Source organism: Phoxinus phoxinus, assembly GCF_949152265.1.
Source record: "Phoxinus phoxinus genome assembly, chromosome: 9".
NCBI lineage: Eukaryota > Metazoa > Chordata > Actinopteri > Cypriniformes > Leuciscidae > Phoxinus > Phoxinus phoxinus.
Window position 1 is genome coordinate 33,026,240 of NC_136884.1, and position 20,084 is coordinate 33,046,323.

Genomic DNA, 20,084 nt, shown 5'->3' on the forward strand with positions numbered 1-20,084 from the left:
AATGAGCACATGAAGTGTTTTTTGCAAAGAATCAACTTAAAAAGTTACACATTGTAGCTTTAAATCATACATTTATACAAACTGTACATGATGTATAAGAGTCATATTTACAAAAACAAATCATTACATCTTTCTGACTTTTATTTCACAAATACATTTTAAACAGTCACTTGTCGCCAGTTTATGGCTAAACAATGTAATTGATAAAAGTGTTATTTTAAGCTCCAAGTTTCTATCAAAAGCTGATTTTGCTATCGTAGACATCAGTGTTCATATTTGAACTTTAAACTTTTATCTCAGTACTTTTATGATCATTAGAATGATTGCATCACAGAAATAATGATACTATGAGGTTGAAAAGACTGTTTGTGAAGCTGTTTCATGACAACTCTCTCCGGGTCAGCGAGTAATACACTGTATAAACAGCTTTGAATGTTGCAATATAATTTTGTCAAAGTTTAATAGACAGAAGAATTGAAAGATCGCGTGGGTGTTTGAATCGAGATCACAGCAGCTCTATTGTCTTATCTCTCTCTCAGCATATGAGTAGCGCAAGGGCTTTTCAGTGCTTTCAGTCTCACGTCTCTTCCATGCGTCCACTTGGGATATTACGACACTAAACTCTCATAGATAACGACACATTTCATCCTCTGTTGGAAGGAAAGTGGCTAACTTCTGTCAACCTCATCTACAAACAAGGACAAAAATAAAGCAATTGAATTTGAATTAATATCGATCCTGGAATAAAAAGATTGAGTTTAGATTCTTAGAAAAAAAAATAGCAAAACCTAGTAGGGGTGTAACGATACCTTCATTTCACGATACTGTTGTACTGTTGATTAAAATGCTAACTTTGATATTACATTGTGGGTTTAAATAAACAGGTTTGGACTTGGTGCTTGTAATTCAAGGACAATGGTGACACCAGAATAAAAATATTCATGATTCTGAAGCTGACCATTGCATTATTATACATTATAATCAACATTATATAGTAGTTTAATGTAGTACTGACACTAAAACTCTGAAAACATGATTTTTTTCTTATACAGTAATTTCTATTTTGGGTGAACTATCCATGATACATATTGTCACTATCCACGATACGTATTGTTGCATTTTTGTATTGCGATATATTGTGGCACGATATATTGTTACACCCCTAAAACCTAGGTGAATCGATTTTGTCTCCCATCCCTAATATATATATATATATATACCAGTGGCGTGCGGTCCATATAAGCTTTGAGTGCTCTGCATACCCAAGCCATTCATAGACTCGCCCTTTTGTTTGAGGTGTACCATAAAGCTTACATGATCAAATTTTTGTAATAAGTATGTAACTCTCTGTAATTTATTTATTTGCCAAACGAAGGTAATTTAATTTTTAAAAAATCTGCCACTCAGTTCCGGGTAAGCTGATTCACAGCAGCTTTGCCGCGTACGCTCTGTTTTTATGTGTCATCGTCACTGTCCCGCGTTCTCATTGGTTTGCTGGCATATGGGGGATTTAATGCGCAGTGTAAGCTGTCCGCGGATCGCTCGCCCAAGAGGAAAAATGTGCTGCTGCTGCTGCCAGATCTCGATCAATGATAATGATATTGTGTTTGATACAAGACAGTGTAAATACTAGTCTAAAGGCAGTTTGATACTAAAAGTGTAAAAAAAAAGTCCTAACTGAAACTATTTTCATAATATTTTATTTTCTCCATAGGGACTTTTTTTTTTATGTTAAAGACAGACCTAAGCAGACTTGTAACTATCAGAGGCTGTTAATCATAGTCTATGTGTTTGTTAATGTCATCAATTTGCATTAGCTATTTCAACTTATTTTTTTTCAAATAATAATTATATTTTTACTATACTTATTTATTTTAATGATATTTTACTTATGTTTTATTTATGATAAACTAATATGTATTATATTATTCTTAATTCTTAATAAATAAATAAACACTTCTGGCATATATTTGAATTGACACCTGCAATTGTGTATTTGTAGTCTCTGATATTAGATGCCTGCCATTACGCCGTAACGTTTAAAGGTGACGCATGTCACACACCTGCAAACTTGTCGCTTTTCGGCAACAATCGCAGTTTTCTTGGTCAATTGGGTCATTTACTTGAATCGCGTAGAACCGGAGAGGGGGGATTTTTTTTTTTTGCAGGCTAGAATTGCAAAACATTATTGGATAATTCTTATAATTGACATTTCTCTGGCCTAATCGGAATCTTAGCACTTTTCTCTTGGCCAATCGGAATCTTAGCACTTGTGTCAGCGTCAACTGAGCTCGTCATTGGATGAGACGCCTGGCTACCACGCGAGCCTGATGGAAACTCATAACTTGAAGAAATCTTGTCAGGGTGTCCGCGGGGTTGTAAAAGGTATTAAAGGGTAGTAAATGGAATTAGCCAAAATTAAGGCCATTAAAAAGTAGTAATAAGTAATAAACTTCATCTGACAAGGTATTACATTTTTGAACCCCCATCTAACTAGGCTTATGAGTTTCAATTTGTGTTAAGTGCAGGCCTTTCTTCTAAAATTTGCGTGGATTTATTTATATGTTGCGAGTAGGACCTGAGCGATATTGTGTGACGTGGTGTTCGCTCGTCCGCGCGTTGAAACAAACTGGGTACACGGCTGGCTTGGTACCAAAGTTCGCTTCTACTTGGTTCACGAGTTCGCTTCTATTTTCAGTCATTTAAGAGACATCAGGGCTTTTCCTGCATTTAATTTTTTTTGGCGGCCGCCAAAGTGTATTTTTGTCACGCCAAAAGTCTTATTTGATCGGTGATTAGCCTAATGTAGATGACTGCTGTGCGCTTGTGACAGGGTGCATATTAACGAGCAGAACGAGAGAATGAGAGAACGAGGAGACAGAGAGAGCCCCGCTCGCGCACGCGGACTCAATTCACTTTTGCTCTCTCTGATGAAATGTGTTATTCTTTTTGGATAGATATTTCACTTTACGCCGCTACAGTTGCATCTTGAAGTCGTGCTGGTATAAAAAGTATTGTGAAGGTATTAAACAAGGTATTAAAAGGTATTAAGGCAACTTAAGAATTCCTGTATATACCCTGTATGTTAAATTCGAGGTAAGTCAAGCATTTTGGAGCAAAAACAATAGCTATTTGTTTGCTTGATTCAATTAACGTTAGCTACCGCTTTTTTAAGTGATCTAATTTACAGTAATATTGTATTGTCGTCATACCTATGAATTACGTTAAGCTATGCTAAAAGTGGTACCGCTAGACCCGGAGATCGGCTGAATGGTTTTCCAAAACGGTAAAAAACAATTGTTTTACTCGAGGGAAGGTGGAAAATTAACATAATTCCCCAAATGGTGGAATATCCCTGTAACGTTAGCTAGGCTTATCGTTAGCCGGGTGCTCTGCCCTGAGTTCCGAGATATACGGCTTCTAGTCCAATTCTGAGCTACCCTGAATATTAGGTTGTCGTGCGCGCTCACGCGCTAGGCAGTCATTCGTGATGTGGGTAAGTTAAATGTGAATGTTTACAGCTGATGCGAGAGTAAGTGTAACATAAAGCAATTTGCCAACCGTGTTAATCTCTTGTTGCATGGGATGCGCCGCATACTTGGTAAACAGTAATTTCTAACAACATAGGGCTATGTAGATAAACAATACACTACCATTTTCATTGTGTTTAAAAAAAAGTAGATAAGGCAAGACATGCCAAATGTACCTTATGTACAAAAGAGATCAACTATGCCAAGAAGGGGGTACATGCCCTAACATCCCACTGTGACACAGCACAATCTAGCTGGGGGCACGCCCCCGTGACACTGTCACCTCACCGTTTACTCTGAGGAGTTTGCAGGTCTGATGTAATTTCTGCAACATTAGTGCCACCAAGTAGAATTACAAAAATATGGCACATTTTGCAAACCCCCCTTTTGTGCGCTGCGCATGACTCAACTCGACAGGTTTTACGGGTGCTTGTGAATGCATCAACTACTTTCATTAAATAGTCAAATATAGGAAACCTTTAGCTGTGTTACCATGTATCACGAGATTAAGCAACTGAGAGCAAAACACTCTGTCTAAAGCGAACGCGTTTATTCTAAACCCATCAAACGTGCATTGATGCAGTTTTGACATAACGCATCCCCCAGCATATCCGGTTAAAAAAATCACCGTTCGTGACTTTTAGTTTTAATGTTATGTTTTTCCCATCACTAATTCCAGGTTGGGCACTGTCCTGCAGAGTGTAGCTCCAACCCTAATTTAACACGACTGAAGTGTGAAGTGCTTTAAACTTCGAGGCAGGTGTGTTGGAGCTGTTTGAGGCTAAAGGACAGTGCAGGACAGTGCCCCTCCAGGAGCCCAGTTTAACACCCTGTCATAAAGTGTTTTTTTGGTTTTCCTCTTTATGTGATGGTTTAAAAATTACATCTTATAATTATGATTTATTTATATTTCAAATTACTTTACATATCTGTTGGTTTTACATATCTGACACATTTATATAATAAGGTATATTTTAATATCCAATCCAAAAAGGTGATATTTGTAAATACAGATTTAGTATAAAATTTTGTAATGGGCAATTATTGGGTGTACTCACATGTTTTAATTACTGATTCATTTGTTTTCCTTCAGATTGACAGGTTGTAGATTGACTGGTGAGAGCTGTGAAAGTTTGGGTTCAGCTCTACAGTCATCAAACTCACATCTGAGAGAGCTAGACCTCAGTGACAATTGCCTGCAAGATTCAGGACTGAAGCTGCTCTCTGTTGGACTGAAGAGTCCATATTGTCAACTGCACATACTGAGGTTTGTCTTTCACATTTAGTTCTAAATAGGAGATTTTAACAAACAACAGCTTGTGAGTAAAAAAACAAATTCAGTAAAAAAAAAATTGTGACACCCTTGGTTGTAGCACAGGAAGAACAAGCAAACAGAATGCTATTTATGACATATAATTTGTATCACACTCTGCCCAAAAAAAACGACTGCTCCGATTAACCCTTAGGGGTCGACAAACGCGCCGGCGTGTTTTGCTGGATTTTTTTCACATTGCAGCAAAATAAACTTAAAATACTCCATTTATGGTCATACAGACTTAAGAAATAAGAAATATGAAAAAAAATAAACTGTAGAATGTCAACTTTGTTTGGTGTCCACGTACAAATCGAAACAAAACATTGTGCTTTTGTAAAATAAAGAAAATAAACAGGGTGTGCTTTTTGCCTCTCCGTCTCAGTGAACTTTTTTTTCTGGAGCACGTCTCTAAACTTAAAGGACAAGTTCGGTATTTTACACTTAAAGCACTGTTTTCAGATAGTTTCTGATGAAATAGAATGGTTAAGATTCTCGGTTTCTGTGGTAGCACCTCCCCACCTCCACAATGGCAGCATAGGTGCACTGGAACAATCCTTCCTTAAACGCATTAAACTTTCGTTTACTGCAACGTGAAACTCACCGAGTGGTCAGGGGTGTTCACTGATATGCTCACACAAAAATCGCTGCAAAAGATGCTTTCCAACAGGTTTTATTGTAGTTTTTGTCCAACTCCATTGACTTGTATTGGATGTGCTGTGAGGTATGGTATTACTCCACCACCACCAACTGGGCTGGAGTGTCTATTATTCAAACTCTCAACGGGTGTGAGGTGTTTGGAAAAATAGGTCCACAGTTTTACAACGAATGGTAGAACACCTGTTGGAAAGCATCTTTTGCAGCGATTTTTGTGTGAGCATATCAGTGAACACCCCTGACCACTCGGCAGTATTTTAGCAAGATAAAATAACCAAAACCGAACATTTTTATAAAAAAATATAGTCTAATGTCTAATCACATTTACACCTGAGCAGATATTCACAAACAAGCTTGCGAATAAGGCAGTATTTTAGCATGATAATCTGTGTCATATGTAATATACAAATATGTTTAGAGAATAATATCACACTACAAACGTTACACATACACGAATGTTAGGGACATTGTAAGGCAATCTTTCGTGTAATATGTCAAAAGCTAGGCAAAATATAGTCATATTATTAATATATAATTCATATTCTTATCATCTTCATCCTACTGTTTGTTCTGCGCAGGTGCAGGGTCCGCTTTTTGGCAGGCCGCTCTCCATTTATTCCGGTCCGTAGTGTCCTCCGACTTGCACGTCCTTCATATCTTGCTTAATCCGATCCATCCATCTCATCTTTGGGCGGCCACGTGGCCGGTTACCGGGTGGGTCAAGGCGCATAGCTGTCTTCGCCACGGAGTTCTCATGGCTGCGTGTTACATGGCCGTACAAGCGGAGACGAGCCTCGAGCATCTTCTCCGTAATCGGCGCTATTCCCATCCGCTTCCTGACGTCGATGTTCATGACGTGGTCTAGCCTTGTCAGCCCGAGTGACCAGCGGAGCATACGCATTTCCATGGCGTGTAGAAGCCGGCCATGTTTGGCAGTCGCTGGCCAAAATTCATATTCTATATTAACAAAAAAATGATTATATAACACTAAACAACTTACTCCGAACTTGTATCCTCGGCGGGATCAATTCGCTTTTGAAAATGCAGCCATTCGTCATCAGAGTTTCACATCTTCCTCTGAGGAAAAGGTGAATTCTTCCTCGCTGTCCAGAATCATCTGAAGGTCCTCTTTACTAGAGAAGCGTGCCATCCTCAAAACGCAATGAATTATCAGCGAATCCTTTGTGTTTTTGTTGCATTGATCGGGGGCGTGTGCGATGCATATAGATCATTGGTTCCCAACCTGGGTCCAGTTCACAGGGGGGGCGCGGGAGCGGATGCTTTGAGGTGAATAAAGATCCATAAAATGTTCTACTAATAATTTTATATAAAATATTTTTTCAAAGTTTAAAAAAAATCATATGTTAACAATGCCGATTTCAATTACAATTTCGTTATTTCGAATGTAGGCGCGTTGCGCGTGGCAAGCGCGCTCATAATGTAAGAGACGCCGGCGCGACCACAACAGCGCCCAACATCAAATGGCAAACATAATGCAAGCGGAACGAAACTGCTCGTTATTGTGTGGTTGACGGACCGTTTATCAGTTTGGACCAGTGCAGCGCGAGCCGATCGTGATCATGCGACGCTGTTACTACACAGCGCTAATAAGAGATCCATTAAAGAAAGCATTTGAATTTGCCACAGAAGTAATAACATCGCTGCGAGATCTAGAGAGAAACATTCACATTTCTCCGTTATTAACGGATCAAACAGCGCGTGGAAACCAGGAAGAAACAACATTGTGCCGTGAATGAACTATCCAGTGTCCAGATCTGCAACATTCACCATGGATTTACTGTAGTAACACTAACTGCAACCATGAAAGTTTGGCAGGAATAGTAGGCTATAATGCCTTCAAGTAAAATTACGTCGGTTTTATTTTGACATTATGAATACAATTGCTGCCCTCAAATGTTAATCTGAAGTAAAATAAACCTTGGATTAGTGCTGGGAAAAAAATTAATTGCATCCAAAATAAAAGTTTGTGTTTGCATAATATATGTGTGTGAACTGTGTATAATTATTTTGTATATAAATACACGCATATGCATGTATTAATTAAAAATTTTTTGCATGTATATACTGTATATACATTTATACATAATTTAGATTATATATAAATATAAATAATTTATATATAAATAAATAAAAATATTAAATATATACATGCATATGTGTGTATTTATATATACAAAATAATTATACACAGTACACATATATACACAAACTTTTATTTTGGATGCGATTAATTTTTTCCCAGCACTAATATATATAAATATATATATATATATACATACACACATATATATATGGGGGGGGGGGGGGGTCCATGGATTGTTAAATATGTACATAGGGGGCCCCAAGGAAAAAGGTTAGGAACCACTGATATAGATCACCTAAACTTTTTACCATGTGAATAGCGCCGAGGGGCGTGGCGGCCTCAGCTCATTAAAGTTAATGAAGGGAGAATGAAAAAAACTTTACCTCTCCTACATTACTACATTACAAAATTACATAAACTGAGAATATATATTTTTTTATATAAATTACTTAATTTAAAAGAAGACAATTCAAGCTTCATTAAGACACATCACTCGTTCCTGTGTGACAAGTATTCGCTGAGTTAGTTCATTTTCGGACGCATTCACTGACAGAGAGAAGGCAGAACTCGCATCATGTTTATTTTTCTTTATTTGGCGAAGGCACAACACTTTGTTTTTATTGTGAGTATAGAAAAAAAATAGACACTTAACATGATCAAATAATGTACCTGGCCTGTATGACAAAAATCGGCAAAGTTATCGGAGTCTCTTTTGCACAGATAAGAAAAAAAGCAGACCCCAGAGGGTTAAACAAGAAACAAAATTATGAATATGGTAGAGCTGAGATTCAAACACAGAACGCTTGAAGGACCGCGAGGCTGAGGTTGAAGCATTCATTTCCAACCCTTTATTCAAAAACAGAACTGACAGTGCAAGTTCACCGTGCAAAAAACTTCAGAAAGATGAGCATCCCTGAGCTGTTAACCCTCTGGGGACCAAGGTGTTTTTGGGGTCCTTGAGATGTTTTGACATGACCTGATATTTGTATTTTTTTCAGTTGCTTATAAACATATTAATGGCAAAGGTGTAATTACACTATATTTAGCACGAACATGGTTATCATAATATGTGAGCAACATGTATGTACATGTTTGCATTTTTGAGAGAATATTATTTATGCGTGGTTATTCAAAAAACTCAAACTTAAATTTTCTGATATAAGACCACATACGACCAACTTCACATATTCACACAATACTTTTGACTAATGGATGTTATCGGCTAGAGTGTTTACTTCAAAATGATCTGAAAATCATCTGGGCTAATCGTTCACATTAAACAATAGATTGATTTAAATTTTGTAAAACACTTTTTGTTTGGAAAGGCAATATGCAGGTGGGCGTGATTGATCCCACAAGGTCATGAATAATGTCCTAATTCACACCTGAAGACAAAGACCTGCTAATGCTGCATACTAATGAGCATTTCATTCAGGTGTCACTGAGCCACAAGAAAGAATGCAAAGACAACACACACACACATATACATACATACATACATATATATATATATTACTACAGAATTGGTTCAGAGTTGGAAACATCTTGAAAAAAAGTGTATTTTTCCACAAACTGTGTATGCTTGCAAATTGTATAATATCCAAGGTAAACATTTCTAGTAATTGTGCAGTTAATTCTCATTCGTATTTTCAGAAAGTTTTGGATGTAGGCTATCCTCTCCCCAAATTTGTCACTAATAAAACACAAAAAAAATTTAAAGAGAAGGCTTATGTTGACCTTTTACGATTTTGTTTGCACCTTGTAAATTAGGTTTTGATGTGGCAGTAACAACGTCATAATCTATCCAAAACTAAATGTTGTCTTTCATATTTCGTCTGTAACATATCGTCTTTTATAATATATATTAGGGCATAAATGTTAATTTGCAGTTTAATATGTTGCTTATACAAAGACATTTTATTTCAACGTATTCAGTCGATTTTTACTCATCTCAGTAGGCAATATAGATAGTTTCATTCACACACAGACACGCGCGAGCTGTAGTAAACAACAACATGCATATGTGCCGTTCATTCATTCAAACACAGAAACGCGATTCAAATTTAAACAGTCTTTTGCGGTTTACAGACACCATTTCATATCGCGATTAGAACAAAGCACTTACTGATCTGCAGCTGGATTCGTTGTTAGGCTACTCCAGCACGTTTGAGGTAAAATTTCCAGGATTATCACGATATTATTATTCCTCACTGCGAGTGTGTTATCCAGCTGTTGTGGGCGTTGACTGGTTTGCATGTGTTGCTTCAGAGATCATCTGCATTTGAATAGCGCGCGCTCTCCATGGGCGTGTCAAATTAGCAGAGTAATGAGGTGCCAGAACGATAATGAGAACGGCTGATCTCTCTCTCTCTTTTTATATAGATTACATAAACAGAGAATATTTATTTTTAGTTTTGAATTAGATAATTTAAAACTACACACTTAAATGATTATAGAGATATATATCTCATGTCTGAGTGAATAGTATTCGCTGAGTTTTGTTTAAGTTTAGAGACGTGCTTCAGAAAAAAAGTTCACGGAGAAGCAGAAAGCACACCCTGTTTACTTTCTTTATTTTACAAAAGCACAATGTTTTATTTCGATTGTAAGTGGACACATAAAAAAGTAGACATTTAACAGCTTATTTTTTCATATTTCTTAAGCCTGTATGACCAAAACTGATGGAGTATTTTAGGTCTATTTTGCTGCTATGTAAAAAAAAAAACGAGCAAAACGCGCCCGCGCGTTTGCCGACCCAGAGGGTTAAGGTAGAAGTGATCACTGCAAATGCCAGTCAGAATGTGTCATTTAATGGTTGTGACAGGAGTTTCTTACTGCTTTATTGTTTTGCTTAGATTGGTCACCTGCAATATCACTGGTCAGTCCTGTGAAAGTTTGACTTCAGCTCTACAATCACCAAACTCCCAACTGAGAGTGCTGGACCTGAGTAACAATGACCTGCAGGATTTAGGAGTGAAGCAGCTCTCGGCTGGACTGGAGAGCTCACACTGTCGGCTGGACATACTGAGGTAATATCAGATTAAGATGTACTCTCATCAAGCTAAACATGTCAGTTTTGTCCTGCTCTTGACTTCTTGGGATGTCTGTTAATCTGTCTGATGTCTGTTTGAGTTTTTTAAAAATATTTTTATCTTTGAGGACAGATGCTTCCTTAAAAGGTAGGGTAGGTAGGATTTATATAAAAAAACTTTTTACCAAATTTGTTTAAACTGTTAGTATATACCAATAGATAATTAAAATGTAAGTACTCTGAAAAAAGAGAGTATAAAAATCAAGTGTCTGTAGTTCTCTCAGGGCTGCAATAAACACAGCTACTTATTTACATTCGGGACGAATTAAATGATTGGCTGGGCAACTGTCACTCTCCCTCGCTACCATGGCTACCACCCCTGCTGCTACAGGAACTGCCCACATGCGCGCACCCGTTTGACTCGAGGAGGGGAAGAGGCACGGAAGATAGGAATAATCACAATGATGGCAGAGAAAGAGCTCCCAGTCAAAACTCCCAGTACCTGCATATACAGTCAGCGAAGGCAAAAAAAGGAAGACAGTATTCGCCCTCGACCCCGGACCTGTCCTTGAGCCGACGATGCGGTACTTGTCTCCGGAGTGTAGTCCTCATCAGAGCCAACAGTGCTTTCATCGTGGAAGCTCTTACATGCAAAACACAGAATCTTACACAAAATGCACCATCACAGTGTAACGCATGGTAATGGGAAAACGTGTATCAATGCAACCTGTTTTTAGCTTTGCCTTATGTTACTAGCTCGTTACCGAATCAAACTCAATATATTTTAAACTTTACCAGTATCGATATGCTAGCTTGATAGTGAGTACTAACAGCCATGTTAGTTGTTTATATTCATAATGATAAAGTTAGGTATTTTATTACATGTGAATCTGACATGATGTCACGACATGCACTGCGCTCCTCTCCGCTCGGCGCTGGTAAACGCGTCCTCCTCCAGCTGAGCTTCGCGGGTTCATGTGTTTTGGGGGCGTGGCTTTGGAAGGAGCCCAGAAGGGAGGGGGTGGGAGTGAATGAAATAAGTATCTGTGTTTATTGCAGCCCTGAGAGGACTACAGACACTCGATTTTTATACTCTCTTTTTCAGAGTACTTACATTTTAATTATGTATTGGTATATAAAGACAGTTTAAACAAATTTAGGAAAAAGTTTTTTTTATAAAAATCCTACCTACCCTACCTTTAATGGTTAACTTTACAGATACAGTACATTTTCATGCATAGTATATAGAGAATGGTGATTTGAGTATCATGTTGAGTTGCATTTCATCGAAATCAAAAACAGGGTGCTACAACTGAGCACCTAAGCATCAGATATCAAAATGCACTCTTGACTCTTTTAAGATATTTTTAAGAGATACAAAGGAGATAAGAATTGCACCAGATTACGAAGTTTAGTTTCATAAACAAAGTGATATTTATAATAGTACTGTCGAAAGTAACATGTTCATTTCTGACAAATTTTGTTTAATGCGTTAAAAATTATTAACGCAATTAGCCTCCTTTTTTAGTTTCTGTGTGCTAATGCTCCTTTCCTCACATCCTTTGGCTAGCAATGCTGTATATGATCATGATCTGTTGACTTTCATCAGCTTTGTGAAGTGAGAGCGAGCAGCCATGAATCTATGATCAGCCGGGCACACCACGTAAAAGACTCACATATAAGATGCCCGAGCATTGCAAGGTCCACCTGGCTGCTTGTTTTTTATCCTGTCATTAACATGCTTGTCTCCATGATTAAGATACACAGGTGTTAGTTCACTTAATTTGACAAAATGCGTTCATTCGGAACACTCTGCAATGTTATTAAACTCATATGAAACTCCAATAGTGCATGTTAGAGAGGTTTGAGGTATGATGACATACTTTGGTGAGTAAATACAGTATACATTGCAGCCTTACTGCCTATATTTTATTCATACTTCTTCAAGTGCTGGAGTAATGCTGTTAGCAGTGCCTTTTTAACTGAACATGAACACAGATTAGAATCTCACCTAAGGGTTTGAGAAGCACTGACCTATATGAACAATATACATCAAATTACTAAGTATGTGCCATTGTTATTGACTACTTCCATTTTTGCAGACCACACTACATCAAGAAAACAGCATTTTCAAATGTATCCCCCTGGGAGAGTGTTTTCAATAAGCTCTGTTTTCACCATTTCAGTCTAGAAAAAAAGCCAAAACAGAAAAAAATATACATTTTAAAATCTATCCAGATCAGTAGTCCCCAACCTTTTTCAACTCGCATTCCAGGTTGTGAAGGTACTTGTTTAGCATTTACTTAGTGCAGCATGTCAGGCTGTAGAAAAGAAAGTTGCAAATGGAGATCACGACATGAGGCTTATTCCAATTAAATAATGTGGACAAGCTTAATTTTAACAACACAGAGTGCTAGTTGTCCAATCCCACACATGTTAAAACTAGTCACTACTATAATTTCTTTGTTTAGCTTTAAGTTTAGCTTTTACGATGTCAGGCAGTGTTTAAGATTTATTCTTACTTGTAGATGAGTAGATTGTAGGTGTATTTTTCCTGTTCAACGACCCTGTTTATAACCATTATTCATGTTTAAATCCATTGTAGCCTACAGTTACTGTATGTCACAAAAGTATGGTTGATAAATTGGCTAATTATTCTTAAAGGGATAGTTCACCCAAAAAATAAAAATTCTGTGATAATTAATAGATTATTAAAATAAAGATTTTTTTAAGAATGTTGGTAACCAGACATTTGATATTTAATTATGACAGTTTAACATATATTACCAAAATTATATTTATGAATAATAATTTTCGGCCCCCCTGCAATACTGTTGAAACCCCCTTGGTGATGGGACACAACCTGTGTGAACTGCACAGGGGTGCGTTTACCAAGGCCAGCTATGGTAGCAAGTTCTGTCGTTACCAATACAGTTTAATGGAACTTTCAACCATAGTTGGCCAACGATGCTTTTGGGAAATGCACCCCAGGTAAGTAGTGATCTTTATTTGACAAATTAGACTGTTGTTGTGTATGTCTGTAGGTTGTCTGGCTGCATGGTGACAGAGGAAGGCTGTCATTATCTTTCTTCAGCTCTGAGTTCAAACCCCTCACACCTGAGAGAGCTGGATCTGAGCTACAATCACCCAAGATATTCAGGAGTCAAGCTGCTGTCTGATAGACTGAACCATTCAAGCTGCACACTAGACAAACTTAAGTATGTTGACACTACTGTGTATGCTTTTATGTCCTGATTGTTTCAGACAAAAACCATGTACACTTTGTGTTTTACAGAGTGGATCATGGAGGAGAGTTTAGGATTACAGCAGGACTACACAAATGTATGTCCACACACACACACACACACACACACACACACACACACACACAATTACTTGTATATGTGGTTTACAGGGACTCTCTATAGACATAATGATTGTTATACTGTACAGACTGTATATTCTTTTCTCCTACACTAACCATACCCCTAAACACTGTTTATTATTTTTAAGCTATTTGGTATACAAGGACACAAGGAGTGTTATCATAAACCATGTTTATGTTGTAATACCCATGTCATTGTACACATTTGTGTCCTCATAAACCATGTATACAAGAATACACACACCTTTTGTGATTGTTTTATGTCTCTCTTTTTGTGTTCAGATGCCTGTGATCTCACACTGGATCCAAACACAGCACACAGTCGTCTCATTCTGTCTGAGAAGAACAGAAAGGCGACACATGTGGAAGAGTATCAGCCATATTCTGATCATCCAGAGAGATTTGATGGGTGTCCTCAGGTTCTGTGTAGAGAGAGTCTGTCTGGACGCTGTTACTGGGAGGCTGAATGGAGTGGAAATGCTATTATAGCAGTGACATATAAAGGAATCAATAGGAAAGGAGGAAGATGTACTTGTGAATTTGGATACAATAAAAACTCCTGGAGTCTGATATGCTTGAATGACAAATTTACTGTCTGGCACAATCTTATTTCAATTAACATGTGTGTCCCTTCACACTCCTGTCGGAGAGTAGGAATGTATGTGGATGTGTCAGCTGGCATTCTGTCCTTTTACAGTGTCTCTAACACACACACACTCACACACTTACACACATTCAACAACGCATTCACTGAGTCTCTCTATGCTGGATTTACTGTTTTTGATTCAGTGTCTCTGTGTCAGTAAGTAACCAAAACGCCAATGAGTAACAACAAAGGCATCCCACATTCCTGACTGAATGTGTCTGGATGTGATCCACACTTTCTTTTTTGCTTATCCCACTCTTCTTGCACAGGAACACTGACACCAGCTGGCCTTAAATAGAATCAGTTAGAGGTGTCTGTCCTGAATTGTCAGTGGAAGAACACACTTCCATAATAGCTTGGCTGGCTGTGCAAAAAGAGTGATTTTTCCAACTGAGCTGCTTTTCTCCCTTCTGCCCCAGACTGAGTTGATGTATTCATGTGTTCTGTATATTGTATGATTGTATTGTGATTGTGAAATCTTGGCGGAGGGTAAAGTTGTTACTACTCTTTGCTAAGCTACTTGTTTAAAGCTTACCTGTGGTTTGACTTTTTTTTAACTGTGAGGAAGATATAAGTTGAGCTCCATTTACTTTTGTTCTTTTTATTTTGCCTATTTTTTTTTTGTTGTTACAAAAACAAAAATGTGTGGTCTAAAAAAGCTGAGATGGGAGCTTAGTAGGGAAAGCCATATAATTGACTTATTTATTTGTTGCTCCTCCCAAACCCTAGATTAGGCAGGATATAAACATATTTAACAAAAATGTGCACATACAATACAGTAAATGTTTAGGTACATTTTTAATTTGTCAAATAATGTTTCTTGAACTAGGAATCAGTATATTTCAACAACAATGCTTTCTTAGAAGTCATGAGGTCATATTTATGTGGTATAATGTCATATCCCAGTCTTTATGTGATTTACTCTTTATGTCTCTCAGATAATATTCCATGTACACCCTAGCTACATTAAATGTAATACTTTTAGGCCTGGTTTCAGAAACAGGGTTTAGATTAAACCAGGATTAGGCCTTATTTCAATTAGGACATTTAAGTAGCTTTTATAAACGTTCCTTAGGAAAAAACATTATGTTTCTTTTCGTTAAATCAACTCAAACATCTTGGACTCAGCTTAATCCTGGTCTGTGAAACTGGGGGAACATCTCAGAATTGTACATCTGTATGTTGCTGTACTATATTGCATGATTCAAATGTTGTTTTCTTTATAATTTTATTGTGTTATATTTCATTTTTGTGTCATTCATATGTATGTCTGCACTTCCCTTCTGCACCGTAAACTCCTGTCACAAAGACAAATTCCTTGTGTGTTTGTTTGTTTGTACACATATTTGGCAGAAAAAAGCTTTCTGATTCATATTATTTATATTTGAGAAATGCCGAGATGAGAAAGGCAGAGATGTAGAGTAATTGCTTGATTTTAGTCACAAGTTTACAAAACTGTACAAGAAACAAATGTCACATACAATTTTTAAAAACGTCAAGGATAAAATAAACATAATAAAGCCAATGCTTATTTCCTTTGCAGTCCTCAATGTTATTAAAAGAATAGGAGGCATTTACACAGGAGATGAGGCAGTTTCCCTTCCAGTACTATTTCTAAATTAACACAACAGCACATTCTGTACATTCTAAAATTACCAAAATAACCAATGCAATATACTATCTATAATCACCAAAAATCCTCATCGTTTAATTACTATTTTTAAACTTTCAAGTTATTACTTGTTATTTGTTAGATATGTATATGTATGGGCCCCTCCTTCACATGGATAAACACATACATAACTAACAAATAATTCTGACTGCCAGCACACAGAAGTGTGTTCAAGGACACAAAGAATTGTGGTTCCCTATCAAGGGAACTACTGCTGTGTTTACGCTGTGGGAACACCTCCGAGTGTTGCGTCATGAAGCATGTGTATAATCAGTCCAATGAATGAGCGAGACGTCATAGGCGGGTGACGTCATAGACCAGGAAGCTTTAAAGCACCCCTGAATGCAGTGCGTGTCAGCTTCTGAGCCTTCAGCAAGCACTCTCTGTATCTGTCCTTGTCTTATTTATTGTTGTCTGTCAAGTTGCAATATATATATTTTATGGCAAAAAAAGAGCAAGCAAGCGTTGTGTTGTTCCCTGCCCACGTTATATCACGTATGGGGACACACACATCAGCTTGTTTGGGAGTGGAGCATGTCAGCAGTCAGTTCTCGAGGGGGCTGGCTGTGAGCATTGCGAGAAGCTGTCCGTGAGGACACTTCGCTCCCGCCGGGCGTTCTTCGAGGAGGACGGTTCGGTTCGCGTTCCCCGAGACGCGGGTCCCGCTGTTGCCGAGGCGCAGCGGTGACTCACATCGTGGGGTTCGCAAACGGATCTGACAGCGGGGGTTGAGACGGGCGCCGCCCTATCTCAGCTTTCACCTGCCAGATCCAGTGCCTTATCTCAGGGAGAAGCACGCTCTGCGTTTCTCCTCCCCGTGATGAGGCACTCATGCTGCGATTTTCCAGTTCCGAGGTATTGGTATCGTTAGTATTTTGTTAAGAAAAAGAGAGCAAAACAATTAAAAATATAATGAATAAAGCAGATGTTTATGAGTTTTCAATAATAAATAAATAAGTCAGCTCATAAATCTGTTGAATAAAGAGTAGCTTATAAAAGGAGGTTTTAACTAGTGCTGTTGCTACGTTAAATATTTACTGGCCAGCCGAACATTATGAGATTGAGAATATAATGAAAACTCTATATCTCAGCCTCCTCATCGGGGAATGCCGTTTTTTCCCTATCTCCACACTGAGGTGTCGAGATCGTGGAATAAACCGGTTTCTATTTTATGTGTTTAATCCCCAAACTTCTACTATAGTAATGTTATGGGTATTTAGTATCATGGTATGACATTGCCTCGGGTTAAAGAGACGCTTGCAAGCTATCTCTCTCCTGAGTCGGCGTCATCATTACCCCGACGTTACCCACCAGCCATCATAAATAATAGATAAATATGATTAGGCAGTGCTGGTCGGTAAAGTATATAAGGACATGGATGAATGTGAGGATGTCAGCGCTGAAGCTATTCGAGAATTGTGTCGCGCAACAGACAAACTATACAGGGGAGGGACGGTTTCGAGAAATAGTTTTTCCTCGGCGTCCTCCGGAGGGCGACTCTCTGAGGAGGGTCTCAGCGCTACCAGTTTGGTTGTTTCCTGCTGGTGGAGTGTTATATATATTACGTTTTTCTGATGTAAAGAAAAATAAAGATAAAATATGTATGTTCTTCTGAGCGCTCCGCTTTCAAAAAAACTAAGAAATAAACTATTCAGCGGCGTTCCAGAGGTTTCTTCCCCACCAATCTTATGTTCCTGAGACTGCTGGGCGGGAGCAGTCTCAGCCTACTAAAGCTTAGACTTAGACTTAGAAAACTTTAATGTCCTCAGAGAGGCAATTTGTTGTACAGTACAGACATATTGACACATAATCCACAACACAAACATATCCACATGCACAATATCATAAATAAATAAAAACTACTTCACATTCACATATGTTCTCCAATCATACCCCTCACCACACCTTATTTGATTGGGTTATTGCCATGGGAATGAATTAGTTTTTTGCTCGGTTTGTTCTAACCTTAGGGTATCTATATCTACGACCAGAAGGGAGAGGCTTGAACTCCACTGAAAGTGGATGGGTTGTATCCATGCAAACCTTGTCTGCCTTCTGTGCCAATCGTGTCAGATATAGTTGGTACAGGTCTACCTGTTGTTTACCAATAATTCTTCCACAGGTTTTAACAATCTTCCCCAATTTGTTCCTGTGGGTGATCTTTGAATGTCCATACCAGCATACAATACAATAAGAGAGAATACTCTCAATAAAAGACTTATAAAAAAGAGTCAACATTTTGTTGTCAACATTAAAATAAACAAGTTTTCTAAGAAAATACAAACGTTGTTGGCCCTTTTTAAAAACGGCATCAGCACACTGATCCCAGGATAGTTTTGGGTCAATGATAAGACCAAGATATTTATACTCCGTCACTATCTCTATCTCCTCTCCTTTTATCAGAGTTGGAGTGGGTGAGGGAGCCCCATGTCTAAAATCAAAGACCAACTCTTTGGTCTTGGACGTATTCAAGTGCAACAGAGGCTTCACACCAGTCAATAAATTCATGCAACACTGGACCATGTTCAGTTTCATCTCGCTCCAATAAACTAATCACAGCAGTATCATCTTCAAATTTAATTATATAACGTCCAGGATAACTACTGCGACAACAGTCAGTGTACAATATATATAACAGTGGTGACAAGACGCTACCTTGTGGTGTCCCAATTGAAGTGAAGCGGACCCCAGATAATGTGTTCCCCACCCTTACTCTTTGTGGCCGCCCACTCAGGAAGTCCAAGATCCAGTTAATTAGTGATGAGTTTAGCTGAAAATAGTCTCTAAGTCTGTTTGCTAAAATTTGTGGGTGGATTGTGTTGAATGCTGATGAAAAGTCTGCAAATAAAATGCGAGCATGTGTTTTACAACCCTCCAGGTGTGTGTACAGATAATTTAAAAGCACCACAATGGCATCGTCCGTCCCCCTCCCAAATCTGTAGGCAAATTGTAGGGGGTCAAGAGCATGTCTACAGGAATTCATGATATGTGTTTTAATGATCCGCTCAAGTGATTTAACTAAAAGAGAGGTGAGGGCGATGGGCCTATAATCCTTGGATGAGGATGGATGGGAGACTTTTGGAAGGGGGGTCACAACTGCTGTTTTCCAAAGCAGTGGAACCACCTGGGTGTCTATTGAGCGTTGGAAGAGGGAACAGAAAACTCCACTTAATTGGGCCGCACAATGCTTCAGCACTCTGCCTCCAATGTTATCCGGCCCCGGGCTTTTTCGTACGTTAGTCCTCTCAAACACTCGCTGAACCATCTCCTCCTTGATGATCAAAGTGCTCTCCATCCCAGTATCGTCCATCACAATCTGTTGCCAGGCAGAGACATTATCACTTTCATTTATTTCAAAGCGGGTAAAATATTCATTTAAGTTGTTGGCCAGAACAAGGGATGCTGTGTCATTCATAAAGTAATCTTTTTTCTTCCCTGTCTTAAAGGGGGTGTTGGACATCAACTTTATACCAGTCCATGCAGCACTTGAATTCCCCGCAGCCAGGGTACTCTGTATCTTGTCCTTGTACTGACACCTGGCCTTATAGATCTCCTTATTAACCTTCCTTTGCATATCTTTTCTGTTTTGTAAGCTTCCTGAAGCGAAGACTCTCTTTTTCTCATTTAGTATGTCCTTTAGTTCTTTAGTCACCCACGGTTTATTGTTTGGGTACACCTTGATGATCTTAGTTGGAATGACCACATTCACACAAAAGTCTATGTAGCCCGAGATAGCATCTGTCTGTT

General features: G+C 38.3%; 1 protein-coding gene across 1 annotated transcript in view; it reads left to right on the forward strand.

Annotated features, from left to right (window-relative positions):
• LOC307004696 (protein NLRC3-like) overlaps positions 1-16,189 on the forward strand; it is a 78,600-nt gene extending 62,411 nt beyond the window's left edge. Inside the window, exons 6-10 of the mRNA XM_079624102.1 lie at positions 4,624-4,797; positions 10,459-10,632; positions 13,679-13,852; positions 13,930-13,976; positions 14,302-16,189. Of these exons, the coding sequence (XP_079480228.1) occupies positions 4,624-4,797; positions 10,459-10,632; positions 13,679-13,852; positions 13,930-13,976; positions 14,302-14,825 (1,093 nt within the window). The 3' untranslated portion in view covers positions 14,826-16,189. The remainder of the gene's footprint in view (positions 1-4,623; positions 4,798-10,458; positions 10,633-13,678; positions 13,853-13,929; positions 13,977-14,301) is intronic.
• Positions 16,190-20,084: the final 3,895 nt, after the last annotated feature.